The sequence below is a fragment of the Dermacentor variabilis genome, unplaced genomic scaffold (assembly GCF_050947875.1).
Source record: "Dermacentor variabilis isolate Ectoservices unplaced genomic scaffold, ASM5094787v1 scaffold_12, whole genome shotgun sequence".
NCBI classification, from domain to species: domain Eukaryota; kingdom Metazoa; phylum Arthropoda; class Arachnida; order Ixodida; family Ixodidae; genus Dermacentor; species Dermacentor variabilis.
Genome location: NW_027460280.1, coordinates 56,408,054 through 56,434,006, shown reverse-complemented (window position 1 = coordinate 56,434,006; position 25,953 = coordinate 56,408,054). Strand labels below are relative to the sequence as shown.

At 47.9% G+C, this 25,953-nt stretch overlaps 1 protein-coding gene across 1 annotated transcript in view; it reads left to right on the top strand.

Annotated features, from left to right (window-relative positions):
- Positions 1 to 12,647: 12,647 nt before the first annotated feature.
- Positions 12,648 to 25,953, top strand: part of Idua (alpha-L-iduronidase) — a 495,845-nt gene continuing 482,539 nt past the window's right edge. Inside the window, exons 1-2 of the mRNA XM_075677184.1 lie at positions 12,648 to 12,872; positions 16,180 to 16,317. Of these exons, the coding sequence (XP_075533299.1) occupies positions 12,661 to 12,872; positions 16,180 to 16,317 (350 nt within the window). The 5' untranslated portion in view covers positions 12,648 to 12,660. The remainder of the gene's footprint in view (positions 12,873 to 16,179; positions 16,318 to 25,953) is intronic.

The following is a 25,953-nucleotide window of genomic DNA, read 5'->3' as shown; positions in this document are numbered from 1 at the left end:
TGCCTAATGAAAAAAACACAACTTTTGGTGTTGTTTCCGGACACTGCGCCGAAAAGTGACCCGGCTTCTGGCACGTATAACAAACGCCCGCTCGCCTCATCTCGAACCGCTTTCTGCGTTCGGCTTCGGCTGCCGCCGTCTCTTTACGTTTGGTCGGACTGCTTTCACTTGCATCCTCACTACGCGTGTTCCCCTTTGCTCTCATGGGTGTGAACTTCGGCCTCTCAAACTTCGAGCCAAATTCACCCTTTTGACCGTCCTTAGCTCCGCGAGCCCGACGCGTCACAAACTCCTCGGCTAGCTCAGCGGCTTTAGCCACCGTACAAACGTCTGGCCTATCCAAGACCCAGTATCGCACGTTCTCCGGTAACCGACTATAAAACTGTTCTAGCCCGAAACACTGCATAACTTTATCGTGGTCACCAAACGCTTTCTCTTCTTTGAGCCACTCCTGCATGTTCGACATAAGCCTATACGCAAACTCTGTATAAGACTCACTTTTGCCTTTCTCATTTTCCCGAAACTTCCGACGGAACGCCTCCGCAGACAGCCGGTACTTTTTTAGAAGACTCGATTTCACTGTGTCGAAATCCTCTGCCTCCTCTCTATCCAAGCGAGCGACTACGTCGGCCGCCTCGCCGGGTAACAAAGTGAGCAAGCGCTGTGGCCACGTTTCCCGAGAGAACCCCTGCTTCTCGCACGTTCGCTCAAAGTTAACCAGGAACAAACCAATGTCCTCTCCAAGCTTAAACGGCCGCATCAGGTCAGTCATTTTGAACAATACGCGTTCTCCTGCACCGTGTGCCTGACTTCCATTACGAGCGCGTTCCATCTCTACCTCAAGACGCTTCATTTCCAAAGCGTGTTGACGGTCACGCTCTTGTTGCTCTCGCTCTTTCTGTTCTTTAAGTTCGCGCTCCTGTTTCTCTTTTTGCTCTTTAAGTTCGCGCTCCTGTCTTTTTGACCTCTCCTCAATAGTCTCAAGGCATTCCGACAGCTCGTCATCCTCAGCCTCTAACTCAAGAATAGCCTTTAGCAGTTCTGGTTTTCTGAGTTTGTCTGAGACATCCAGACCCAACTCTCTTGCAAGCTCCAACAATTTCGGTTTGCGCAACGACTTCAAATCCATGGCTGCTCTGAATGCTGCTTTCTCTATTGCTTACTATTGTCTTGCCGCAACTAACCCGGCAGCAACGACAACCACAATTACCAGCTCTGTTTCTGACACTAACAAAAGCCTGGCAAAGCTCAGAAGAAGAAAGTCCCGCACTCACCAAACCTCGCAGCCAAGAGTCCAGCGCAGTCGTTCCGCTGCAGGCAACCAGTCATCACACAGGGCTCGTTGCACTGCTCCCGGATCGTCGTTGAGCTGCTCAGCATACAGTCAACTGCATCTCTTCGCTGCTGGCCTCCGTTGTCGCGATCTCACCGCTGGCAGACAGTTGTTTGAAGTCGGAGGCGATCTCACCGCTGGCAACCAGATGTTTGGGATCGTACTGCTGGTACGATCTGTTGGGAACTCGGCGCTGACGCCCGTGGTTGTACCTGGGTCGCAAGCCCCAAGGGTAGCGTTGGCCTGGCGGCCTGGGGTACAACTGGAAGCATCCGAAGGTCCCGGCAAAGCATGAGTCGACTGGTAACAACGAAACAACTTGTTTATTTTAACATCGCAAAGAGTTGGCGGTCAGGTTTGACCGAAGTAGAGAGACGGGAGAGCACTTCACTCAACAGAAGAAATCGGAGCCCTCCTTTTGGCGTCCGGGGGCAGCTGTTTTTATACTCTCGCAGTTGAGGGCAAGAAGGAACCCCTCAAAAGACGAGCACGTGAATGTACAATGGGCTAATGGTGACGCACACTGTCGTAGCGATGCCGTAGCACCATGTCGAGCACGATCTCGTAGCACCCTGTCGAGCACGATCTCGTAGCACCCTGTTGTAGCGCTGCCGGTCGGGCACAATGACTGTAATGAGAGGATGGTCCCTGCTTTGGCATCGCCTGTTTCGGGCACAATGGCTGTAATGAGGGGACGATCCCTGCTTTGGCATCGCCTGTTTCGGGCACAATGACTGGAATGCGAGGGTGATCCTTTGCGGTCGCATCGCCGCAGTCGCGCCTGGAAACACCTGGCGATGAGTGTTGCGGCGACGACGATCGGGCCAAAATGTCTGCCGCCCTGCCGCAGTCGCGCCGGCAAAACCACGTGTCGCAGGCGAAACGCAACAATACCGTCGCTGTTCGTATCAGTGAGACAAAATACATGGGCTTGCACAGGCTTTGTGCCTTTCCTCCCCGTCCATTGCCCGGTCAGCGAGTGTCCATATTAACGAGGCGCGGATACATCGGAAAAGCTAGGTTGGTGCCCGCAAAAGTTTTCCATATTATAACGCAGTACTATAACTTGCAAGAAAACAATCTGAGTGAAATCTTCGTGGAGTTCTCGCATAAGATGTCTCACGCTGTGCTTTTGGAAAATTTCAAGTTCATTTAATGCGAATGTCTGGTCACCGACTGGTCATCACTTGATGGGATAGTACCCCCATAAATGCTATCGCATTACATCTCTCTCGCGTGAAAACGAGTCTGTGGGTGCATTCTACTGAACGTTTTCCCACACATGTTTTGTTGAAGCGTCTGTAAAAAGAACGCGCACGTCCTGAGCGGACAAGAAGAGAGAGCGCGAAACGATAAGAGGCGCTGCGTGGTTTCCCCTCGTAAAGGTCCCTAGATAAAACAATTTTTAGTATAATCAAGGGACCTTATTTGTTCACACCTGGCGCAGAGCATCCTGGCGACGAACGAACGTGTCACACGAGCGGGATCACACGAACTTGGCTGGCGCTTGCTTTGTCTGAACGTCTTGCGAGATCAGGCGATCACCTGAGCGTCAGTAGCCACGGTGGGGCGGCACAATGCACCAACCTCCGTAGTAGATCTGGCTCCACAACGGACCTGCCGTGGCCCACATGTATTCCTTACATAAGCGTTACAGGTTGTGCATTCTTCAAGATTTAATAGATAACGCTTCCGCACGGTTCTACGGCACACACACACACACACACACACACACACACACACACACACACACACACACACACACACACACACACACACACACACACACACACACACACACACACACACACACACACACACACACACACTCGCACACGCACACACACACACACACACACACTCGCACTCGCACACGCACACGCACACGCACACACACACACACACACACACACACACACACACACACACACACACACACACACACACACACACACACACACACACACACACACACACACACACACACACACACACACACACACATATCGCTGTAGTGATACCGCAGCGTTATTTTCTCACGTACGTTCTGTCGCATTGCCAAGTAATTTCCCTCAAATGAATGAACGAACAACTTTATTTGTCAGTATTAAAACCCTGCAGGACATACGGGGCTGGGAGGCGACAGAGACGTCTACTCGAGGTAGAGCTCCATCACTTCCACGGCCCAGCGCACTATGTCGCCCTGCAGACTAGGTTCGGAGCTCTGCCCCCGACAGCTCCACATTCCTAAGGCGCAGAGGGGGGGGGGGGGTGGGGCGGAGGGGTCGTGGCATCCTAAAAATATGTGGTTATAGTTACCATGAGGGGCTGCGCAACGATAACACTTGGGATCTAGAAATTGATCGGGGTATGGCTTATTCATAAGTAACGGAGTAGTGACTGCGTGTGTCTGCAGTTGTCTCCATAGGATTTCCATTTCCCTTGAGTGGGGACGTGTGAGAGAGGGTAGAGTGCGTCGTGATGACTTGTAGTGTTGGCAGGTGTCGTGGTATGTAATGAGTCTGTTGCGGAGGCGTACCATGCTAATTAGACGAGCTATGAAGTGGCCAACGGTAAAAGAGCCATGTAAGGAGTACTTATAAATTAGCGGCATATGGGAAGGCAAAAAGGACGTGGCTTAGAGTAGCTTGCCTGTCGACAGGTAGTGATAACAGAGATGAAAATAAATAATTGATTGATTGCATTAGAAGCTATATAAATAAGAGAAATCGGGTCTGGTGGTATTAGTAAGAGATATGAATGCGTACATGGAGGATTTAGACAAATATACTGACTATAACGGTTCTGTAGTGGGATCTGTGCGGTGAACAGAACCTTAATTATAGTAGTTACCATATGCAGGGTGTCCCAGCTAACATGGACCAAGATATTAAAAATACCCAAGAGCTCTAGAGAAATAGTACCGATTGCATAGTAGCCGTAGTCGTATGTACTTACGGCCAGTATTTCTTTCATCACAAAGTACTACTTAATTCATTTTAATTAGTGAACTTTATAATTATTGCTTGAATTGCAAACATATTAATTACAATGTTGTAGGGCACCTTAAGTAACCTCCGAATCAAGCATTTAATTATTTCGTGCTGAAGTGGTCCTGGTTGTTTTTTTCCAAGAAGAAAGAAAAGCCCGCGATATACGAAATAGATGCGCACTCGCACGCCACTACTCAAGCGCCTACAAGCAACCATTGAAAGACATACGGCTGCATTCTCTTATCGCCGCATCGTACAAGGCTCCGGTACGCTTATCAATCAATGCGTCAGCGGCGTTTTCTCTTGATGCCGCGGCCATCACATAGCGTGAAGCCCTATATCGAGCTGCCGCCGCTAGTAAAGCTGTGTATTTAGGGCTATTCGCTTGGGAGCGCTTGAGTAGCGGCGCGCGAGCGCGTATCTATTTCGTATTTCGGATGTTTCGCGCGCTTTTGTTTTTTCTTGGAAAAAGCCAACGAGACAAAGCTGAGAGCTAAACAAATGCTTGATTCGAAGGTTATTTGAGGTGCCCTACAACTTTGTAATTGATATGTTTTCGATTCAAGCAATAATTAAGAAGTTCAATAATTAAAAGTAATTAATCAAGTAATACTTCGTGATGAAAAAAATACTGGCCGTAAGTACATATGACTACGGCTACTATGCAGTCGATACGATTTCTCTAGAGCTCTTGGGTATCTTTAAAATCTTGGTCCAAATTAGTTGGGACACCCTGTATATATTCGTGAACGGCCGCACCCCTACATTCAAAAACAAAATTTTGGAAAAAAAAAAAAAACAAAGCATCTCGCCGGAAAGCGAAGTTAGTTTCGTTGCCACTAGATGACGCTAGCTGCTTTTCCGCCGGCGTCGCTCAGGCCGGCGCCGCTGCGCCCTTATTTATTTGGCCATTTGTTTATTTTTGTGGCGCGGCGGCTATTATCGCTGTTTCCAGTAATATCGGTGGCATTTCGCCTCTACAGAGGGCTGTTTGGGTCAGCGCTGGTCAGTGACGATGGGCCGGCATCTGAGGTCGTTTACTGCAGCGTTATGTCATTTGCGCGTCTCTTGCCCTCGGCTACAGTTGCGGAAACAGCACGAACCTTTAGCGGGCCGTCATCGGCCTGATTTGTGTAAGGGCCGCACCCAGCCATGATTCTAGAAAAAGGTGCGGCCCTTGCACGAGTATATATGTTAACAGGGAGAATAAGTGTCATGGACAGGTAACGTTGCAATGCGAAAACAAGCAGCCGTGTATCGACTACGCCTTAGTCTCAGATACAGTCTACGAGCGACTAGACCAAAGGGTGATAGACGAACATCGAAAAAAATAGCCTGACTAGTGATCATAAACGCCTAACCTTCAAATCTGGGAGAGATACCAACGCAAAACATGAGCAGCATCAGAATGTATAAAAATGAATGAAATGAAACAGCAGAGATGGAAATGGAGGCGTTTCGTGCGGCAGCGTGGGAATATAAAGAACTGGTAGACATTCTGCAGCAGGAGATAAGGCAGACATGGCAAAAAAAAGTGTTGGGTTGGAAAGAGGAAACCTTTTGCATGTAGACAGGCTAGAGGCATGGTATGAAATCTGAAGGTCGTCGACATATAATGAATACATGATGCAAGACGGTATTACTGCGTTTATAGAGTTCACCTTCACAGCGAACAGAGTAGTACTCAACACGCAACCCTGTGGGACGCCATTTTCTTGAACAAAATCCGTGTAAGCGTTGAGCCTAAGCGTACCTGGAATGGTCGATTAGACAGAAAGTCGGAAAAGCAGTTCAGCATCCTGCCGCGGATCCCTAGATTTGCTAGGTCTCGCAAGACACGATATCTCCATGTGGTATCGTATGCCTTCTCTAGGTCAAAGAAGACTACTAGACAATGTTGCCTGTATAAAAATGCCTCGCATACGGTTTGTCCTTGACGGACAAGATGAGAGGTTGTTGAGTAGCCTTTCTTGTAACCACACGGATGGAAATCTAGTAAGTTATCTGTTTCGGTCACATATGTTAGTCCAATGTGTATTACGCTGGCGTATGATTTTGCCAGGCAACTTGTGAGCGCTATAGCCATGTAGCTACTTGGGGAGGTTGGTGATTGCCTCATTTTCAGGAAAGGAACTATGATAGATCTTTTTCCACTCGGCAGGCATTCTTCATGTTTCACAAATCATGTTAAAGAAGTGCTGCAGAGCCTGCACAGCAGTCTGAGACAGGTGGGCGAGCATTGCGTAGTGAATTCGGTCAGGTCTAACTGTGGTTTTCTTTCCCCGCAGAGAGCACACTGTTTATTTCGTGATGTGTTAACAGTGCATTGTATGGTTTATCTGTACTTCCCGTTATCGGTAGTTTCTGTTTTTCTGTTATTTGTGTTTTAAGATGGATTTTGTATAATTGGCTGAGCAGGATACGGTGTAAGAAGGCTATACCAATATGTCAGCTTGTTCTTGCAGGGTGTTTTGGGTCCCTGGACTTGAGAGTACGGGAATTGTGTGAGGGGAATAATCACCACTGAACTTTCTGACCTTATCCCACATTTTCTTCGATGTGGTTAAACTATTGATAGACGATATATATTTGCGCCATGATAATCTTTTTGCTTCTCTGCGAACGTAGCTTGCCTTGGCTTTCGCTTGTTTGAAGTGGAGAAGTTTGTCCTGTGTCGCGTATCTTCGGAAGATACACCACGCTATGTTTTGCTGTCTCTTAGCTGCTGTGCACTCACTGCTTCACCAGGGTTTTAGTATTTTACCTACCAGTCCCGTAGACTGGCAGGTAAAATGCTACCGGCCATTCCCCAGTCCCGTAGACTGGGGAATGGCCGGTTCTGCCGCTGCAAGAATGCAAGAAGCAAACCTGTCATCCATCTCGTCATTGCTTAGCTCGTCAGCTTGTTCTGTGAATAGAGACCAGTTTGCCAGGTGCAGTTTCCACCGCGCAGGCCTAGAGGATATTATTGGAAGTGGGGATGTGAGTTTCACAACAGCAGGCAGATGGTCACGACCATAGGGGTTGTCTATCACTTCCCATTTCATATCTATAAACAAACAGCTGGAACACAGTGACAGATCTAGACAGCTCATAGTTCCTGTACCTGGAAAGTAATATGTGGGAGTCGCGGTATTTAAAAGACATATGTCGTTCCTTAAAATCAAGCCTTCTAGTACTCGTCCTCTGCGGTATGTTTTCTTACTCTCCCACAGTGTGTTGTGGTCGTTAAAATCACCAGCTATTAAAAAGGGTTCAGATAGCTGTTCTACAATTAGTTACAGATCTTTTATTGTGAACTGTGTGTATGGAGGGATGTAGATCGAGTAGATGGTAATAGTTTTGTATGGTAAAATAGTGACAGCAGCGACTTCTAAAAAAAAAAAGATATTTACGGGGACTTCTCTGGCGGCGATGCTGCTTTGAACTACGATGGCAACACCGCCCGATAGCCGGTAGCCTGGACACGGTCGCGACGTATAAATGTATAGCCTTTTAGGAATCTTATGTTTTACGGACCTAGATTAGTCTCCTGCAGGCACCGAGCCACATGGGTAAAGGTAGTTAAGAGATACTTCATGTCGCCTAGGTTGCGTATCATGCCTCTGAAGTTCCAGTGCATGATATACACCATGATGTCAATATGTAGAAAAAGTAAACGATATCTTTAAATGACTAGTTCATTGGCTGAAAGGCTACGACTGCTGTGTGTTTCAGGTATCCTTCTTGGGGCCAAAACAGGATTTTGACCCTCTTTTCCTCCTCTACATGGATGAGCAACTGGTCTGTGTGGCCTGCTCACTGTAGCAGGCTCTCCCACGGCTTCAGTGTCCAATGGACAGACTTCCATACATTCAGCACCAGCAGGGTGCTGTTTGCCGTCGATGCTCCATGAGGCTGCTGGCCTCTTAGACAGAGGCTGGCTCCTCGGCACCGTCAATATTGAGACCTGCTTTGCCTCTGTAACGCGCTGGCTGCTACCAGAGCTGGTCGAGGCTTGCGAGCCTACCTGCGAAGATGCACTCTGTGGCTCTCCTGTGCTTACCTTTGGAGGGCGGGCTCCGACTACTAGGTCCTGGAGCAGGACCTGTGTGCCCATAGAGACCATTGGCAGTGCCTGCCCCCTCTTCACCGCTTGAACGCAAGCGCTATTCTGGGCAAAGTCCATGCGTTTTCTTGCTTCATGATAGGAAATGTTTTCTTCTGTTTTCAATGCAATGATGTCTTTCTCCTTCTTCCACTCAGGAAAAGTTCTGGAGTACGCTGCGTGGGTGCCTTTGCAGTTGACACATTGCAAGTGATTCGTGCATTCTTCAACACCGTGATATACTGGGGCCGCACTTTACGCAAGTCGGTTTCCCACGGCATGACTGAGACCCGTATCCGTACCCTTGGCACCGGAAGCTCCTGCGAGGATTGGGTATGCAGGGCCTGACACGAAGGTATAGGTAAGCAGCTTGGACTGCCGTTGGAAGTGCTGTGCTCGCAAAAGTCAGCACCACATTCTTTGTACCGACTGCCTTGTTGTCTCTTCGGATAATTATTGTGCGTGCACCCAGCGCCCCTTTATCAGCTGACGCCTCCTCTATCTCAGCGTCGGTGCTCTTTATCAGTTCCGAATACCATATGACTCCTCTTGAGTTACTCAGTGAACGATGTGTAGTTACTGTAACTTGGCGTTCTGTGATCATTTCTAGTTTTCTGATTTTGTTGCTTTGTTCTTTGTTCTCTACTTCAATTAATAGTTATTCTGAATTCATCTTTTTTGCTTTGTAGTTGCTTCCAATGCAGTTTTGGATTGCTCTGCCTATTGGGAAAGGGGAGAAGTCTTGGATCTTCGTAGGTGTCATGGATGTCACGACAAAAAACTTTGTGAAGTCATTCTGTTTGGTAGGAAGCTCTTTCCTTGCATCGGTGCGGACCCTTTTTCAGGGTCGATCGTTTCTGTGAGGGGGGATTTTGAGTCCATGAAAGCAAAGGTATATTCGGCAGCTATGCTGGCCACCCACCTCGGAGCCCAACAAGGGAACGTATTACAGAGGTTAGCCATAGATGACCGGTATAACCTAATAGTCCTGACCAAGAGAGGTCATTCCCACAGGGTTAACCCTTGCCACCAAGAAAGTGGGAAAAAGAAGAGAAGAGGAAAGTAAAAATCGAAAGCAGGAGAAAAAGACTAAGACAGGGGTTGGGGTCAGGACAGGGCGACTGCCGATTTCCTCCAGGTGGATCAGTCTGGAGGTGCCTCCTATGTGAAACAGTGGCCAAAGAGGTGCGTTGCCTCCGCCGGGGGGGCCTTAAAAGTCCCAACACCCGGCATCGTCTCAACCCCCAGGATCCCCCTTTCCCCAGACACGGCTAAGCCGCGCGCAGCTACGCGCGGGAGGGTTCAACCCTTGTGTGCTCGGGTACGTGGTGTCGCAACACATCGAACGCCTACTGACGCAGACGCCCCTGCGGGGCATTTAGAAATAATTCTAAATCGTGCTACATATAACGATCAGCAAAACCCGTCTATCGTGGATAAATGGAGTTTTTATGTACGTAAGATTTACGAAAGGGGCTGCAGCAGCTTCTGAAGAGCGATGTCGTAACGTGCTTGCTTAGATTCCTTTCGTAATCGAAGCGAGCGCATCGTGCACGTTATTTCCTCTGGGCTGAAATTCTCCGCCATAAGCTGGCTTTACATCCTGCAGTATTATCTGACTGAGCTAGCTTGGATGCTCGGTTGCCGTAGTCAGAAGTTCGAATCCTCGAGTATTTTTTTACAGCGAAGGTGTATACTTTTACCGTCCAAGGAAATTTTCGTGTCGTAAGCAAAAAACACCACATACGTGGGCCGATTCCGAACATAGTGCAATGCCGGGCCGTCCCGCGGCGGAGGTGAAGCAGGCGTTAAGCACTCCCCATATGTGGGCCGATCCCGAAGTTGTGCGATACCGGCCCGACCCGAGGCGGAGGTGAAGCAGGTGTTATGCACTCCCCATACGTGGGCCGATCTCGAAGATAGTGCTATACCGGCCCGACCAGAGGCGGAGGTGAAGCAGGTGTTATGCACTCCCCATACGTGGGCCAATTCCGAAGATAGTGCAATTCTGGGCTGACCCGCGGGGGAGGTGAAGCAGGCGTTAAGCACTCCCCATACGTGGGCCGATCCCGAAGCTAGTGCAATACCGGCCTGACCCGAGGCGGAGGTGAAGCAGGTGTTATGCACTCCCCATACGTGGGCCGATCTCGAAGATAGTGCTATACCGGCCCGACCAGAGGCGGAGGTGAAGCAGGTGTTATGCACTCCCCATACGTGGGCCAATCCCGAAGATAGTGTAATTCTGGGCTAACCCGCGGGGGAGGTGAAGCAGGCGTTAAGCACTCCCCATACGTGGGCCGATCCCGAAGATAGTGCAATAGCGGCCTGACCCGAGGCGGAGGTGAAGCAGGTGTTATGCACTCCCCATACGTGGGCCGATCTCGAAGATAGTGCTATACCGGCCCGACCAGAGGCGGAGGTGAAGCAGGTGTTATGCACTCCCCATACGTGGGCCAATCCCGAAGATAGTGCAATTCTGGGCTAACCCGCGGGGGAGGTGAAGCAGGCGTTAAGCACTCCCCATACGTGGGCCGATCCCGAAGATAGTGCGATAACGGCCGACCCGCGGGGGAGGTGAAGCAGGCGTTAAGCACTCCCCATACGTGGGCCGATCCCGAAGATAGTGCGATAACAGCCGACCCGCGGGGGAGGTGAAGCACGCGTTAAGCACTCCCCATACGTGGGCCGATCCCGAAGATGGTGCAATACCGGCTCCACCCGCGGTGGAGGTGAAGCAGGCGTTAAGCACTCCCCATCGTGGGTCGATCCTGAAGTTGTGCGATACCGGCCCGACCCGCGGCGGAGGTGAAGCAGGCAGGTGAAGCAGGTGTTATGGACACCCCATACGTGGCCAGATTAACAGACGAGTCTCAGGCTGAGCAAGATCCGGGACACCTTTCCGAGCGCGAAACCATTTCTCTTTCACTGAAGCGCTTTGTACTTGCACAAGAACAGGCAGGTTGCAGCTAGAATTAGTGAAACTTTGTTGATTAGTTGATTATGCATTTCTGTCTTTTGCGCAAGTGATCGAGTAGGCCAGCTCACGGACTAGTCTTGTGCTATCTACTACAGGGAAGTTTTTAAAAAAAGTTGTAAGTGTTCGCTTAAACACCCGGTATGTAATCACAGTTTTGTAGCGTATTTAAGCTTTGATATGCTTGATAAAATGATATGCTTAAGGCGTGCAAAATGGGCAAGGTTATCCGAGCCCTGATCCTATATTTCTTCAAAAGTCTGTTGTGGCAGAATACGGCAGAAGCAGGAGTGCGCCTGAACGACGTTTACGTCCGACGGATCGAGAAGCCAAGATATGGCTGATAGTATAGAGGCTCGATGGCGTCGAGCAACGCATTTCCTTCAATTGTTGCGGGTGCCCTTATCGTACGTAACTTATTGCGTGTTTTCTTTTGGTCCTCATCCGCGCGTATCGAGCTTAGAGTATAGTAGTATAACGGGGCACCTTCCAGCGGGTGCCCAGAGCGCTTGTCCTTCTATCCTGGCCCGACTCTTGTTCCACTTGTGATAGCGACCACAAGCTGAGCACACCAGAGTGGGCCTGATGCCTCAAGGTAGAGATTCTTCCGAGTCTAGGCTTCAAGCGTGAATTGACATGTAGCAGCCAAACGTCAATCGTTTAGTTGTCACATGGCGTCGAAAGGGCACATGGAAGACCGTAGCAATGAGACATTTCGCTGTAAAATGCAACAACGGCCCGTAGGAACATTTAAGCGCTCATTTCTGGCGTGCGTGCGTGAGTAGGGGGGGGGGAGGGGGTTGCACAGCGGCTATTGTAGCACCAATTCAGCTCTCATAAGATGACACTACTGGCGTGCTGGCCTTTCTATGGCGTTGTGGGGTGGAGAACGCGCGTAACGTGTACTTTGTTGGGATCGGTAGCGAGCAGAATCAAATTATGTGACGTGGGTGGTGCATCGCGTTCAGACAAACCGCACTGTTTACAACCGAAGAGCGCTCGCTTCGAAAAACTCGCACATTTACAAAAAAAAAAAAAAAAAGCGGGTTTCGTGATATCACTTGTGGAAATGCTCAGGCACTTGAGCAACAAGAGCTGCTCCAGATATTGACGGCTCCGTATTCACTCCTAGATAGAGCAGCACACAATATAATGGGAGTGTTGCCACTTTTGCTGTCGACTGAGATAGCGTGCACTGGACCAGTTTATCGGCGCTGATAACCGCCCGCGTGTGTTGTGGGTCTGGCGTTTCCGGCCCAGTGTCCGCGCAGTCATGTGCAGAGAGGGTGTCGAGATGCTCGCGGTGTTTGTGTTGCTCCTTTGCAAAGCGATCGTAACCGAGTCGACCTGCCTGGACTCCGACATACTGTACGTGAGAAGGCTAGACGGCCTGAAACAGACAACTTCAAAGAACTTCGAAGTTTTCATTAACGCTTCTGATGTTGTTGGTATAGTGAAGCCCTTTTGGAAAAGCACCGGCTTCTGGTATGTATGCATTTGCGCGACTTGTTCGCATCTGAGTTGAACAGCGATGCAGATTCACTGACCTTTCGTGCGCCACGCGTCGTGGTTGCTTAGTGGCTATGGTATTGGGCTGCTAAGGACGAGGTCGCGGGATCGAATCGTGGCCCCGGTGGCCACATTTCGATGGGGGCGAAATGCGAAAACACCCGTGTACTTAGATTTAGGTGCACGTTAAAGAACCCCAGGTGGTCCAAATTAATCCGGAGTCTTCCACTACGGCGTGACTCACAATGAGATCGTGGTTTTGGCATGTAAAGTCCCATAATTTTAATTCCGTGCGCCGCGAGCAGCGACCCTCGAAGCTTCTCTGTTAATTTGGTGATAACAAACAGCATGCAGTGCAATCTACGATGCTCTGTTCTAGGCGAATGGGCTCGAGCTGTCTGAGGCGGCGCCTATTTCTTTCGATAAGCGCAACGTGAGATATCATCCAGGCTCTGAGAGAGAGGAAATGTAAGTGAGAAAAAGCACCAAAATTTTGATACGGGCTGTGCATGTTCACATGGCATGAGTTGGAAGCGCTTCGAACAAGCACTTTACCGCGGCGCCGCATTCCGATGGGTGCAGATTGCCAAAACACTTCTATACTGAGATTTTTTGTGGAGGTTAAAGGAGCTCATGCAGGTATCGGAATTAATCGCGAGCCCCCCACATACGGCATCCCTCAAAACCCATATTTGTTGTTGTGGGACATTGTGAGCACATAATCTGAATTCAGTTTTGAACAAGTATGGTATAAATGTGCCTTTGAGGTTAGTTAAACGGGCTTCACAAAAAAAAATGAATGAAATAACCAAAATCTTTATGGGGGAACTTGTGCCCCCAAAAAAGAAAGCAACACTTAAGTGACCATTGTATGTAGCGCGGAGACGGTCGGTGGTCGTCGAACCGAACCACACTGCTCAAGATCGTTCGATCGTACAATCCCAAATCAATCAGTGGTGCTCGGGCATATAGATTCGAAAATGCTCTACAACGTTCGTCCAGTGCCTACAATCCGATACGGTAGACTTCGTCTCGATACTGAATTCGCGACTACGTTTACGAAGTTTCCGATAGAAGAAGCGCGTCTTGCTCACTAGAGATAACAACAAAAAATAAAACACGCGCGTAGTAATATGTTACAACAATTTACTGGGTTGTATTTAAATGGAGTAACATCGCATGGGACAGGGCAAACAAAAGGAAACAGATGAAGCTCTGAATTCAGCGCCTCTTCCTTTTCTTTCCATTTGTCTCATGCGCTGCTCTATTTAGCTACAATATGTACCAACCAGCCAAAGTTAATACTCTTTTGCGGTATATTGGGCTCAGTAACTGTTTGCGTTATGAACTACACTAAAGAGCAAGAATAGATCAATTTAGACTGATAAAGTATCCCTTCAAAACCCAATTTCATTCATTTCGCTAGAAAAAGTTCGATTACATTACAGGAGAAAATGGAGCCCAAGCTTCTCAATTTTGAATTTCGCGCTTAAACCCCAGCCCCAGTATATGTCAGTATGACGTCAGGGTTTTCAACGTATTTTCCCGTGTGTGGAATACATGTTTTTTTGGCGCGGCAAAAATTGTCGAAACATTGAAGATGAACTCTTTCGTTCATCCAAGATACAAGGTTGTCCTTCTTTGCCGATCAATCTATTAAATACTACACCCGTGTGGACGATGTCAGAATAACTGACGTCACAGCAAGTTGATGTGTGGGTTCACCTGTTTTTCGTTTTGGCGTCTTTCCTGACTTGCCGATCCTCCTCTCACAGTAAGAATGACCATTATGCTATTCCAGAAGTCTGATTTGCCTACATAACTTGGCCTTCCTGTTCAGTGGCTATTGCGGCTGTCTTAAGTCTCGCTATAAGGAAGTCCGATAAGAATCCAGTAGAGTGTTTGTCGTGATTACTGCTTTGCGACGCGTAAATGCATAAGCTTACTGGGTCTTGTAAACTGGGTCGGGCTGCGGTCAACCTGCCTGCACACGGGTGGGCTGACCAAGACCGACCCGCTTGGTAGAGTGCAGGAAAAGTGGGTGTTGCCGGGTCGGCCCGTCGCAGCCAGCAACGAAGTGCCAGCAAACGCCATGTTCACGCGCTGTCACGTCTCACTTTGACGGCGTAGTAATGTATGCGAGACTGGCACGCTCGCACATGAATCCAGTACGTCTACCTGCCGGTAGCTTTGGTTTGCTAATCCAGGAAAGGCACAAGAATGAAAGACAAGTGACGACTTGGGAAGCTTCCACACGGGGTCGCCATGACATCATGGATTCTAATGTCATCTGCTACGAACTAGTTTATTGAGTGTTATAGTTAGGTAGGGATTATATACATTGCATTACTAAAGGAGCAGAGGACTCGACCTAGTAAATTTTGAGAGTGCTGTCAGCGCAAAACTGGCCCCAACACCTGGAAACGCATGGAGATCCGTCAAGTGATAGTGACGTACCAGCGCCGTGGTTTTGGAGTGAAACTTGAGAAAAGAAACTTCCGACCGTTCTTTCGGAACCAGTTCGTCAACGAAATAAACGAGATTATAGTGTTTGGAGAATACTTCATCAGTCTAATTTGATTTTATTCGTATTTTATAGTGTCCCTTTAAATTTAAATGTACTGGGTGTTTTGGCGACGGCTATGTTCGATTATTTAAAACGGGGGATTTGAGAAAAAAAAAGTTATTTTTGTGGTTTGAATTCAGAGCTCGCGGCGTACGCAAGGACTTGTGCGGTATAATCGCTGATACGTTTCTTAATGAACAAAATTTCACAAATTAACACTTATTTGTAAAACAAACGCTCATATTCATTTTGCGTAATCACATAACTCGTCAGTACTCAAGGCCCTTCCACTTCGTAAGAAAATCCTGGCAACATCATCAGTTTCAAGATCATTCGTCCTTAAAGTCAGCGACAAACTGTCACATAGTTTTGTGCCGCATTACTGAAATATGCCTTCATGGGTGAATGAAAAGCAGAACGCCCGCGCACTTCTCCGCGAGCTTTCTGTGCGCTTTTGCCCGCACATCAACAAGTAGATCGCGTCGCGGCAGCCCTGATGCGAGCGTTATGGAGATGTTCAGTGAATTTAGTTGTGTTCCCTTAAGGAGATTCCTACTTTACCGAAATAATTAGCTCTGTAGTGTTCGTAGACTTCGTGGACTTTTCTTCTTTCTGACTGACGTGTGACCGAACGACGAAACGTTACCGCTGTTCAAATTGTCCTTCAGAAGCGCAATAAAAGTGACGCAAGCTCTTCTCACTCTGCGCTTATTGCAGCCCGCCTGAGCCGCACAATGACCCGGAATTCTTCTTGGGAGACGACATGCAACAGAACTTGATATACATCGCTTCCGTTCCTGGGTACGGGACAACCCAGGTTAGGATGCACTGGCTCCTTGACATTGTGAATGCCAAGTAAGTTGCACGGCAGCACGGCGTGAACTGCCATTGAAGAAATCATATCAAATGCCACGTTCCTGCATCCGAGGGTATCATGATCAAGATTCGCTTTCATTTGTAGGGCCCAGTGCCACAATCATCGCGTCCGACCGGTAGTGTCGTACGAACACAAAACTCTTATAATAATAATAATAATAATAATAATAATAATAATAATAATAATAATAATAATAATAATAATAATAATAATAATAATAATAATAATAATAATAATAATAATAATAATAATAATAATAATAACGAACAACAACAACATGGGGGCCTGATTCTCGATGTAAAGTTCCCCGCTCGCCCGAACGAGTAGTAGTATAAAGGCGTTTATTCAAGCTGTAGTCAAGCGGTGTTTCCAACAGCTTTTAGCCTTTGGTATCCACCAGAACACTTGTAATTCTGGAAATAAATAAATTGAAACTATTGGATTTCATCAGAACTTGCCCACAATGGGACGAGTGAGTATTTTGTTTAAACGGCGATTGCTCACGGGGACGTAGATCGCATGCGCAACGAGCACTACACACCTTCACCATAGAAAACTTCTTATTCCTTTTTCATTGCCTTTTGTAGCATTCTGCACAGATCATCAGCTCCGTGTTTATTGACTCTTCGGAATCACCCCATATGCAACGAGATAATCAAAACTTTCTGGGGCGTTTTCGACATTGTGGAAAGCCGTGTGGTTTTATTGAAACGGAGACTGCTTTACACGCGGATGTGTGGGCTGTACATGAGCTTGGCTAACTAATAAAACAAAAAAAAATCCGGTAGAACCCATCTCGCGACGAATGTCGACGTTAATGCGATCAACATTGAAGCAATGCGGCGACACACCGTACTGCCACCGCCGAGACATGCATGCAGCCGGGATTTACTCTCGCGCTTCTTACTGCACGCGCTGCGGCATCTGGCGTCACCGCCAGAAAGTACGCGCGTGTCGCGGCGTCGATTCCGCTGAGCATCGGTAAAATTTACAGGATGATTTTTTTTGTCATTGTAGAGCGGCACAAGGACAGCGGCACGTACCTATAGCTACCGCAGTTCAACTCGAAGAGGTTAATTGAAGAGCGCCGCACACCTACTGGGGACAAACCCAGTGACCCAAGTTGGTATCAAAGAGGCTCAATTAACAGCAGCACATACATAGCGGCACATACTGAGTGTTCGATGTCGGAGTCAAACAGGTTCATCGAAGAGCGGTGCATACCCAGCACCACGTGCCCAGTGGCGCTTAACCAGCGGTTCACGCCTGTGTCAGAGAGGTTCGTTGAAGAGCGGCGCATACTCGGTGGCTTAGAGTGTGCCCGACGGTTGGTTTCGAACCCCGTACCCTCAGCACAGCAGCCCGATGCGCAACGCATTCGGCCATGGACTACTCAGAGACCAAGTTGGCGGGAAAACGGCTAGAGACGCAGATAGGCAGATAGGTAGAAATACAGACAGACAGCCAGCCCCCGTAAAGTGCGGGAAGTATGGTAAGGAAAAAAGGCGTTGTTGCAATTAGCAGATATATCGACGACAATCAAGTTCATTCTCAACCGGTGCCCCAGTAGTTGACAAATTTGAGGCCTGACAACTGGCTTACAGTGCCCTGAACGCAATGCCACCTTGGCTTTGTGCCGCAATACCTTCGTACAATTGTTTGTAGTTACCGTCTGTCGTAATTTATTTCTGTGGAAACCATCTATATCGATTGCTATCGTCTGCTCAGGGACAAGCCTACTGAAACGATCCCATCTGCTCAAAAAACGTGAACGCGCGTGCTCAGCCACGCACGCACGCACGCACGCACGCACGCGCGCGCCGAGAACCGCACTTCCTAAAGTGTTCCAGGTACACACGGTGTTCCCGACAAACGCGACGGGCTCTCTGCCCCACCGCAGACATCTGATTGTTCTGGGAACCAACCTTGAGCTTAACGCTACATTAGGTATGTATGTAAATGTTCAAATCGGCGATCGGTGAAACGGACCCACATGGCTGCCTGCACATTTAATCTCGCGTTCCCCGCCCACGATTCCCCTTATAGCCAAGCTAGCGCACAGTCGCATCCCCAACGGAAACGCTTTGAGCGCCGCTTAAGCCCTTGGCCAAACAGTGAGACAAGCGCCTGGGCAAAGTTCAAAGGAGCCCCGTAACCGGGGGATGAGGAGCGGGGCGACGAGCAGAGGGGGGCGCTTCGTGTTTCGCTTGGGGGCACGGCGCGTCAAATGGGAACTGCCGTACAGCCTTCGCGACGAGCGCCGCAGTGATCGTCTAAATTCTAAAACCACTGCCTGCAGGCGCAGTCTACTACGAAAACATTGGGCTTCCCCCGCACCTCCGCCCCCTATTCGCCCCCCCCCCCTCCCGCGAGACTGAGTGATTGCTGCATGCGGTCGGGCGAGCGACGAAAGTTCCTCGTCGCTTGCGCAATCACCGGGCGGTGCTTTCTTTCGTTCACGGAGGCGGTCATGATATGCCTTGACCGAACCAAGCAGGATGTATGCGGTGGGCGAGCGATTAAAGGCTGCCAGTTTGCTGGTCGTGTAGCATTCCAGGCACGAAATCCGGCTAGACTTCTTGCCTGTAAATCTGTAATTCTTCCTACGTTAGACTACGCCTGTGTGATCCGGGACCCGCACTCTGAAACCACCACAGATAAACCTGAACGTGTGCAAAAGTAGGCTGTTCGCTTTATTTATCAGAATTTCGGACGTACCTCAATAATACACGTATTAGAAAGATCTAAACTTCAACTCTCAGTGAAGGGAAATCTCAAGCCCTGACTAAAATTTCTCTATAAATAATTAAAAGACATCGTAAAACTGACGTCACAGAAATGATCTCCCTTTCTTACGGATACGCCACAAGAAAAATACACGAGCTGACCATAACCCCTTTTCAAACCAAAAGCAACTGTTTCAAATATTTCTTCCCGCGAACTGTCAATGATTGTAATGGTTTAACAAACATTCAAGTCCTACAACCTGCAATAACATTATTTTTGTCGCATTCGCCGAAATGAATTAAGGCTCTTTTTATTTTTGCACGTGACACTGAGTATGTTTTGTTTGTGCTATTTACTTTTTTTTAACTTGCTGTAATCTGTACTTGCCTTGTAATGTGCTATACGTAACCTATCGTAACCTACGTATGTATTTCCCACCCTGCTAAAATTCCCAAGAGGGAATTGCAGTATAAATAAGTAAATGCATGCATGCATGCATGAATGAATGAATGAATGAATGAATGAATGAATGAATGGAAGTGTTACGAAACAGCGCCTAGGCCAGAGGTTGCGGTAGGCAGATGGAAAGAATGTAAATTCTATTAAGATAATCACACTACAGCCCGGGGCTCATATTCACAAAAACTTCTTACGATAGAATTGTTCGTAAGAGAATATTAAAGCCAACCTTGGTTCTGGAGGTATTACTAGCAAAGGTAGCCAGTAAATAGGGTAAGGAGCACTTCCGTGCGAAACGTCTTGTGAGGAATTTGGCTCCGGGTCTTTTGTTGTTTCGCTTTAAAATACCTAGCCTATTTGAGGTGCGGTGATGGCGACACTGATTTGGTCGCGACTGGCATAAGTGATCAAGCGAGAGCAATTTTCATCGTATGTTTTTGGCACATACCCTTCGAATCAGTACGATATCTGACAAGACAAGCAGTGTCCAGTACCATAGAAGGCAAGCTCATCATGAAGGAGGAGCGCTGTCCCTGCTTGCAGCAAAAATTTGGAGCAGCGAAAGCTGGTGCTCGATTAACGAGCATGCGATGCGTTGCAGTCCACCTGCCCTGCCTTGAAACGAACACTCTATTTCACAGTAAACTGATACACTGGAGCATAAGCAACAACCCGCGTTCTGGCGCTTGAGATTGCGCTCCAGACTGCAGATGACGCTCTGGTCTGACTTGGACGATTAACGAGGCGCTTGAAAGTGCGCTTTCGCGTGCACATGGTCCTGATTTCCTCACACAAGTCACGTAGCCTTCACTCCAGTCCCACATTACCGTGAAACAACACACCAGTCCGTGTGCCACTGCTAGGAAAACGATCGCATTCGGGGATACAATCATTTTGCCGAGATTTTGCGTGAATGGGCACTGGGTGAATTGAAGTATATATCCGATAGCGTTCCTGACACTGCGAGTAGATAGTGAGCTTGGCACAGTGCCGGGAACGCTGTGGGCCATATACGCCGGCACGTCCGTGCCGAGTCCCATGGAATCGCTCGAGTCACAAAAGTGATCGCTCGCGATTACTGGCTGAGATCACTCAAAAGCATGAGCGCAGGGACCCGCGGCCGCGAGGGGGCGATTATCGACGCTTCTACTTTGAGTTACAATGTAAAGGGAGCTTATGCAGTAAACTGTACTTCTGCTTAGAATCACTATATATAATTTTGCTTAGGGTACCTTCGTATTCAGGCACCGCTCGAAATCACTTGCGTGGCGTTTGCGAGCTACGTGGCACTAGGGGTGATTAGTGTGTGCAGGCGAAAATATATCGTCAAATTACGACACCCAGGAGGCCTGGCCTGACCTATACGTGTCAAGACAAAAGTGGCCACCACGGTTGGGAGTTAATCTTCACCACATGCGCGCAAAAGTTAGGTGAAGCACGCTTCCGGGCAGTTGTGAATTAAGGTTTTCGTGGCTTCGCATTGTATTGCGAATAATTAAAAAAAGATTCCATTCAGGTGATCGATCTGGTCCTCCGAGTCGGACTACCAGACGCTGCAGATCCAAGCCACAGAAAGCATGGGCAACCCAAACGCCGGGTCACTTTCCGGAGAGGTGAGAGGGAAGGATTAAGTGAAGGCAGCGCGGAACTTCTTGTGATACCCGACTAAATGCCGCTGCTTTCAGGACAGTCCTATGCCAGCACAGCAAGTTGCTAGCACTATGATGTTGCTCCTGTCATTGCTTATCTTTTGGCTCAAAAGAAGAGCTTAAGGTGCCTCTAACAAATGCAAACATCGCTACTTCGCCATTATCGACGTGAGGCGCACAAAGTACGACAAGACGAAGTTGAAGCAAAGTCACGAAACCGCGTAGACGACCGAGCCTTCGCAGCTCGCACCATGAAAAGCGCGCTGTCGGAAGCTGCATAGCGCTCACACGAACAGAAACCGGCCGCATACTGCATTTACTCCCATGTCGTCGGTGGAAGCATTTTGAGGCACTCCCAGTCAAATTCCAGTAATCTTAAAGAACAAAGCGAATGCAGTTGCAACCCCCCCCTTCTTTTTTAAAAAGACTACCGGAAAAATGACTGTCTCTGGATCATTCCAAAATGACCACCAGAGATGCCACTTAGCTCACTTCAGACACATTGCGGTAGGTTCTCGTGTCGCATCGTTCCGGGCCTCTTAAACAACAACAACAACAACAACAACAACAACAACAACAACAACAACAACAACAACAACAACAACAACAACAACAACAACAACAACAACAACAACAACAACAACAACAACAACAACAACAACAACAACAAAGAAAGTCCGTTGGCGGGATTGAACCTCGGCCCCCTGGCACAATAGGTAAATGCTATAACCATTAGGAAACGATCGCGTTTTTGTTCTGTGTTACCTTATTTACCGTTGCACGAAAATTTCACAATATATAGGCATGCGGCTCCCGTCGCACTCTGGCGCAAACACGTTTACAAATCGTTCAGTTCTTTCAGCACACCAAGGATAGTGACCCAGTCAAGCGGCACTCGCACTTCTCTGGTGCCAACGGCGACTCCCTGAGACGACTGGCGCGCGCGTCAAGTCGCATAGCACGAGCTAGAGAACGTACGCGAATGCCAGTCTCCAGCAGAGAACAGAGTTATCACTGCCTTTCGCGTGCTTCACGTCGCAAAACAACAAGCTGCTTATTAAAAATGAGATCGTTCCAGTTTCTATCATCATTCCCTTGTGAAAGCTAGCGCTTTGAAACGCTGTGTCATACTGCACCGCCTGCTGGATCGGCTCACATTTCCCAGCCCTTTTCTTGTCGCAGCTAACGCTAAGCAGGCGCTGTGTGTCATTGTATCCACTTCAGTATCGGCCCTGGTCACAACGAAAGAGGTTGTAACGTCTCATTCTCGCCGCACGAGGAATCAATCGCCGTGCCATCGTCTTCACCGTCGTCATCGTCTTGCAGCTGTCGTCACACACGTGATTGCTCGCCTTATAGACAAACAAGTTGGTCCACCGGGTAACGCTTTGCAGAAACCTAAACAATGCTGAATATAGCTGAGCTAGGTGCAAAACGCTTCACGTGGCAGTGATTCCCACGTTGTTGGTTTGCGCTTACGTAATCGAATCGAATCGAATTGAATTCTGGGGTTTTGCTTGCCGAAACCACGAGTTGATTATAAGGCAAGCCGTAGTGGGGGACTCCGGTTTAATTTTGACCACCTGGGGTTCTTTAACGTGCACCTACATCTAAGCACATGGGTGTTTTCGCATTTCGCACCCATCGGAATGCGGCCGTCGCGGTCAGTATTTGATGCCGTGACATCGTGCTTAGCAGCGCAACACAATAGCCTTACGTAATCGAGACTCCGATGGTTGGAGCAGTGACAGAACATTGAAGATCTGCCTTCTTGCCTAATCCGCTTATCTGTGACGACATCACGAAAGTTTCGAACGGACGTGGTCAAGTACGAGTGAGTGCTGGCACGTGGGAGCCCTCCTCCATTAATAATGCGGCCTGAAAAAAAATTAGTTCTGCGAGGCAACTGCATGCGTGGATATTATAGTCACCCACATTTGCCTGACTTTAATAAAACTAATCTTTGTTAAGGGACGACACTGCCCTTTAATCATTGTAACGTTTCAATAGAAATATTATAGGCAAGTTTGTAGTCGAAACCTTTACTTTTACCGCGTCGTATAATATAGTGTGAACATTGGTGTCGTTTAACAAGAATAGAATGGCAACCTTGAAGAAGAAATAGAATAGAAGGTTTGGTCAGTCTCAGCGTTGGCATTGGAACAAAAGTATTGTTGAGCACATTGGCAGTGGACGTTCTATGAAGGCGTAGAATTGTCTATGGACTCATACGAGTATTCGACAGCGATAAACCTGTGCCCCATTTATTTAGATCGTCAGAAAATGACGCTACCGTCTCAACTGCTCTATTCAGCTGAAGAATATCTCAGCCATCCTCTAAGATGCGTAATATCGGAATACTGGGCACTCTACAAAGAGTAATGAAGCTTTAATATAACTGTTTCGATATTTAGTTAGGCGTGTTGACGTCATGAATTCAAGCCGTGGCTGTGCGGGACGGAGTGACAATGCTGTCGGATGCGGCGCGACGTCCTGACCTGAACGAAAAATAGCTCATGCAAAGCAAAAGCTTTGTAGTTCGAAAAGACAATATTAAGAATGACCTACATCGCAAGCTTTACAAGCATTAGAGCTGAAATATCAAAATACAATACTAGGTTGGAAAAGAGGGCGGCGGCGGAGGAACAAGGAACAACGAGCATGCAATATGTCAAAAAGAATGTAGGTTTATCAAGTGAAAAAGCTACTGAGCTTTTGGCTGACCATTACGTACCACCAAGATCGACAATATGAAACCAAGCTAAGGAGGCTAAGGAAATTACCAGTTTTTTTTTAAATTGAAATGTATAATTGATTATAGAGGACGGATAAATTTGCGATAAATTTAATGTTGTTAATAATTGAAAAGGAAAATGAAAGTGGAGGAACAGACAACTTTGCCGCCTTTGGGAGCCGAACCTACAACCTGTGCATGACGCGCGCGGAGGTTATTTCTGCTTTAATTTATTCAGAGTGCGACACTCGAAGATTGTTTGTACCCTAGTGGTTGTGCGTCTCGACGCGATCAAGCTCATCGCGCTCTCCTTACTTTTCTAGAATTAACTATTTTAGATTCACGTTTGTAACTCAGACACTCACTATTTATTCTATTTAACATTCTTTAGTAGCGTGACCTCCAGTGACCTGCCCTACTGTGTGCGACCTGTACTGTGTGTTTTACTTTATTTTTTGAGATTTGTCACCTTGCTCTTTCTTTCCTCTTCCCTCGCTGACTTCCTTGTTTCCATTTCTAGGTTTCTGTCGCCTCCTTTCTCAAAAGTAGGCAGGCGTTGTACCCTTTCCGGTGGCAGTTGCCAGCCCGCTCCTCGCTTTCCCTTTCCTGTCAAGCGTATATATGTTTTCAAAACAAATAATAATAATAATTATACAGAGTATGAAGTTTATCACAAATTTAGCCCTCATATATAGGCTATTACATATTTAACTATAAGACAGCTATTAGCTCATATGCTTTCCTTATACGCATTGTACCTTGCCTTCATGTGGTTCTTACTAAAATGTTGAACCCCACCGTTCCCCTTATTCTTGCGAGATCGATAATGTTTCAGAGGAATCTGAAACGTGTGGAACGGCGTATGCATGTCGTCTGATGATGTATGAAATTTATAGCGCGAGTATGTCGTGCGGTGGTCTTATCACTAACGAGGAAAGGTAGTACGTATAGTAGTCATCCTGCGTTAACCATTCGCTCGTTCGCTTTAAAGTTACTATGAGATGATTTTTTACTGGAATTTGTAAAGCGCCAAGTATCGTGGCCTTCTGCTCCGTCCAGAACCAACTGAAATACGTAGTCACGCGCGATAATTCCTAACCAAAGATGCCTTTGCACGCTGAGTGGTTAGTTATCGTTTGCTAGTATGGAAGATAGGCATGCTGCCTTGCCCATTTCTATCAGGGCTTTCTTTAGTATAGCCCCGCCATCGCCGCTGGTTGCTATACTAGTATAGTTCTATACCGACCCGCAGACAGCGGCGTTTTCGGCTTTACTTCGGCCAGAACAAACACGGTCATCAATCTGAAGGTTGCACGAAACTATAATTCCTAGAGTATTTTTGCGTGAAATTCGAGCGTAAACAATCGTTTGGATTATACCTCCCCTGATTAGGGGTGCCACGTTCGGTTTACAAAATATTCTATAACTTTGTGGGCGGAATATTGGCCCTGAAATACCTCCTGTATCACACGAAATATGCCACATTCTCAGCTTACGATCAATGTATAGCAATACGAAGTTACCGCCAATGCACTTGGAGGCAAGCAAGAGGCATAAACAGGTAGTCTTATACCGCTTTACCTTCGTTTTTGTTGTCTTCAAAACATCATTGGATTTCAAGCTGACAATGTGGCAGAACGCGCGAAATTAGATGGACTGTATGGTTTAGCGATGAGGTCTAGCGTCCCACGGCTACACGTGACACCTTAAGCCCTATACGCACTAGCGGAAAAACGGGCGCGGCGTTAACACGCAGCTCCGGCAGTGCGGCCACACCAACTGGCGGCGAGCCGCTACGGCAGTCGTGTGACAGCATGAAAATCTCGCCTCCTCTTTTTTAATCTCCGCTTAGGTGTGAGCTATCGCTTGCTTTTTCCTTCGTCTGCTGACAGATTGGCGCTGCGCTTACGTTCTTCGTCCTTCATTCTTAACGCGAGTCATGTCTCCTGAAAATCACGACGTCGTTGCCATTGACCATAATCATATGGGTGTGCTCCCTACTATTGCGGCGGCGCCGCGTTCAAAAGAAAAGGAGAATGAGCTAC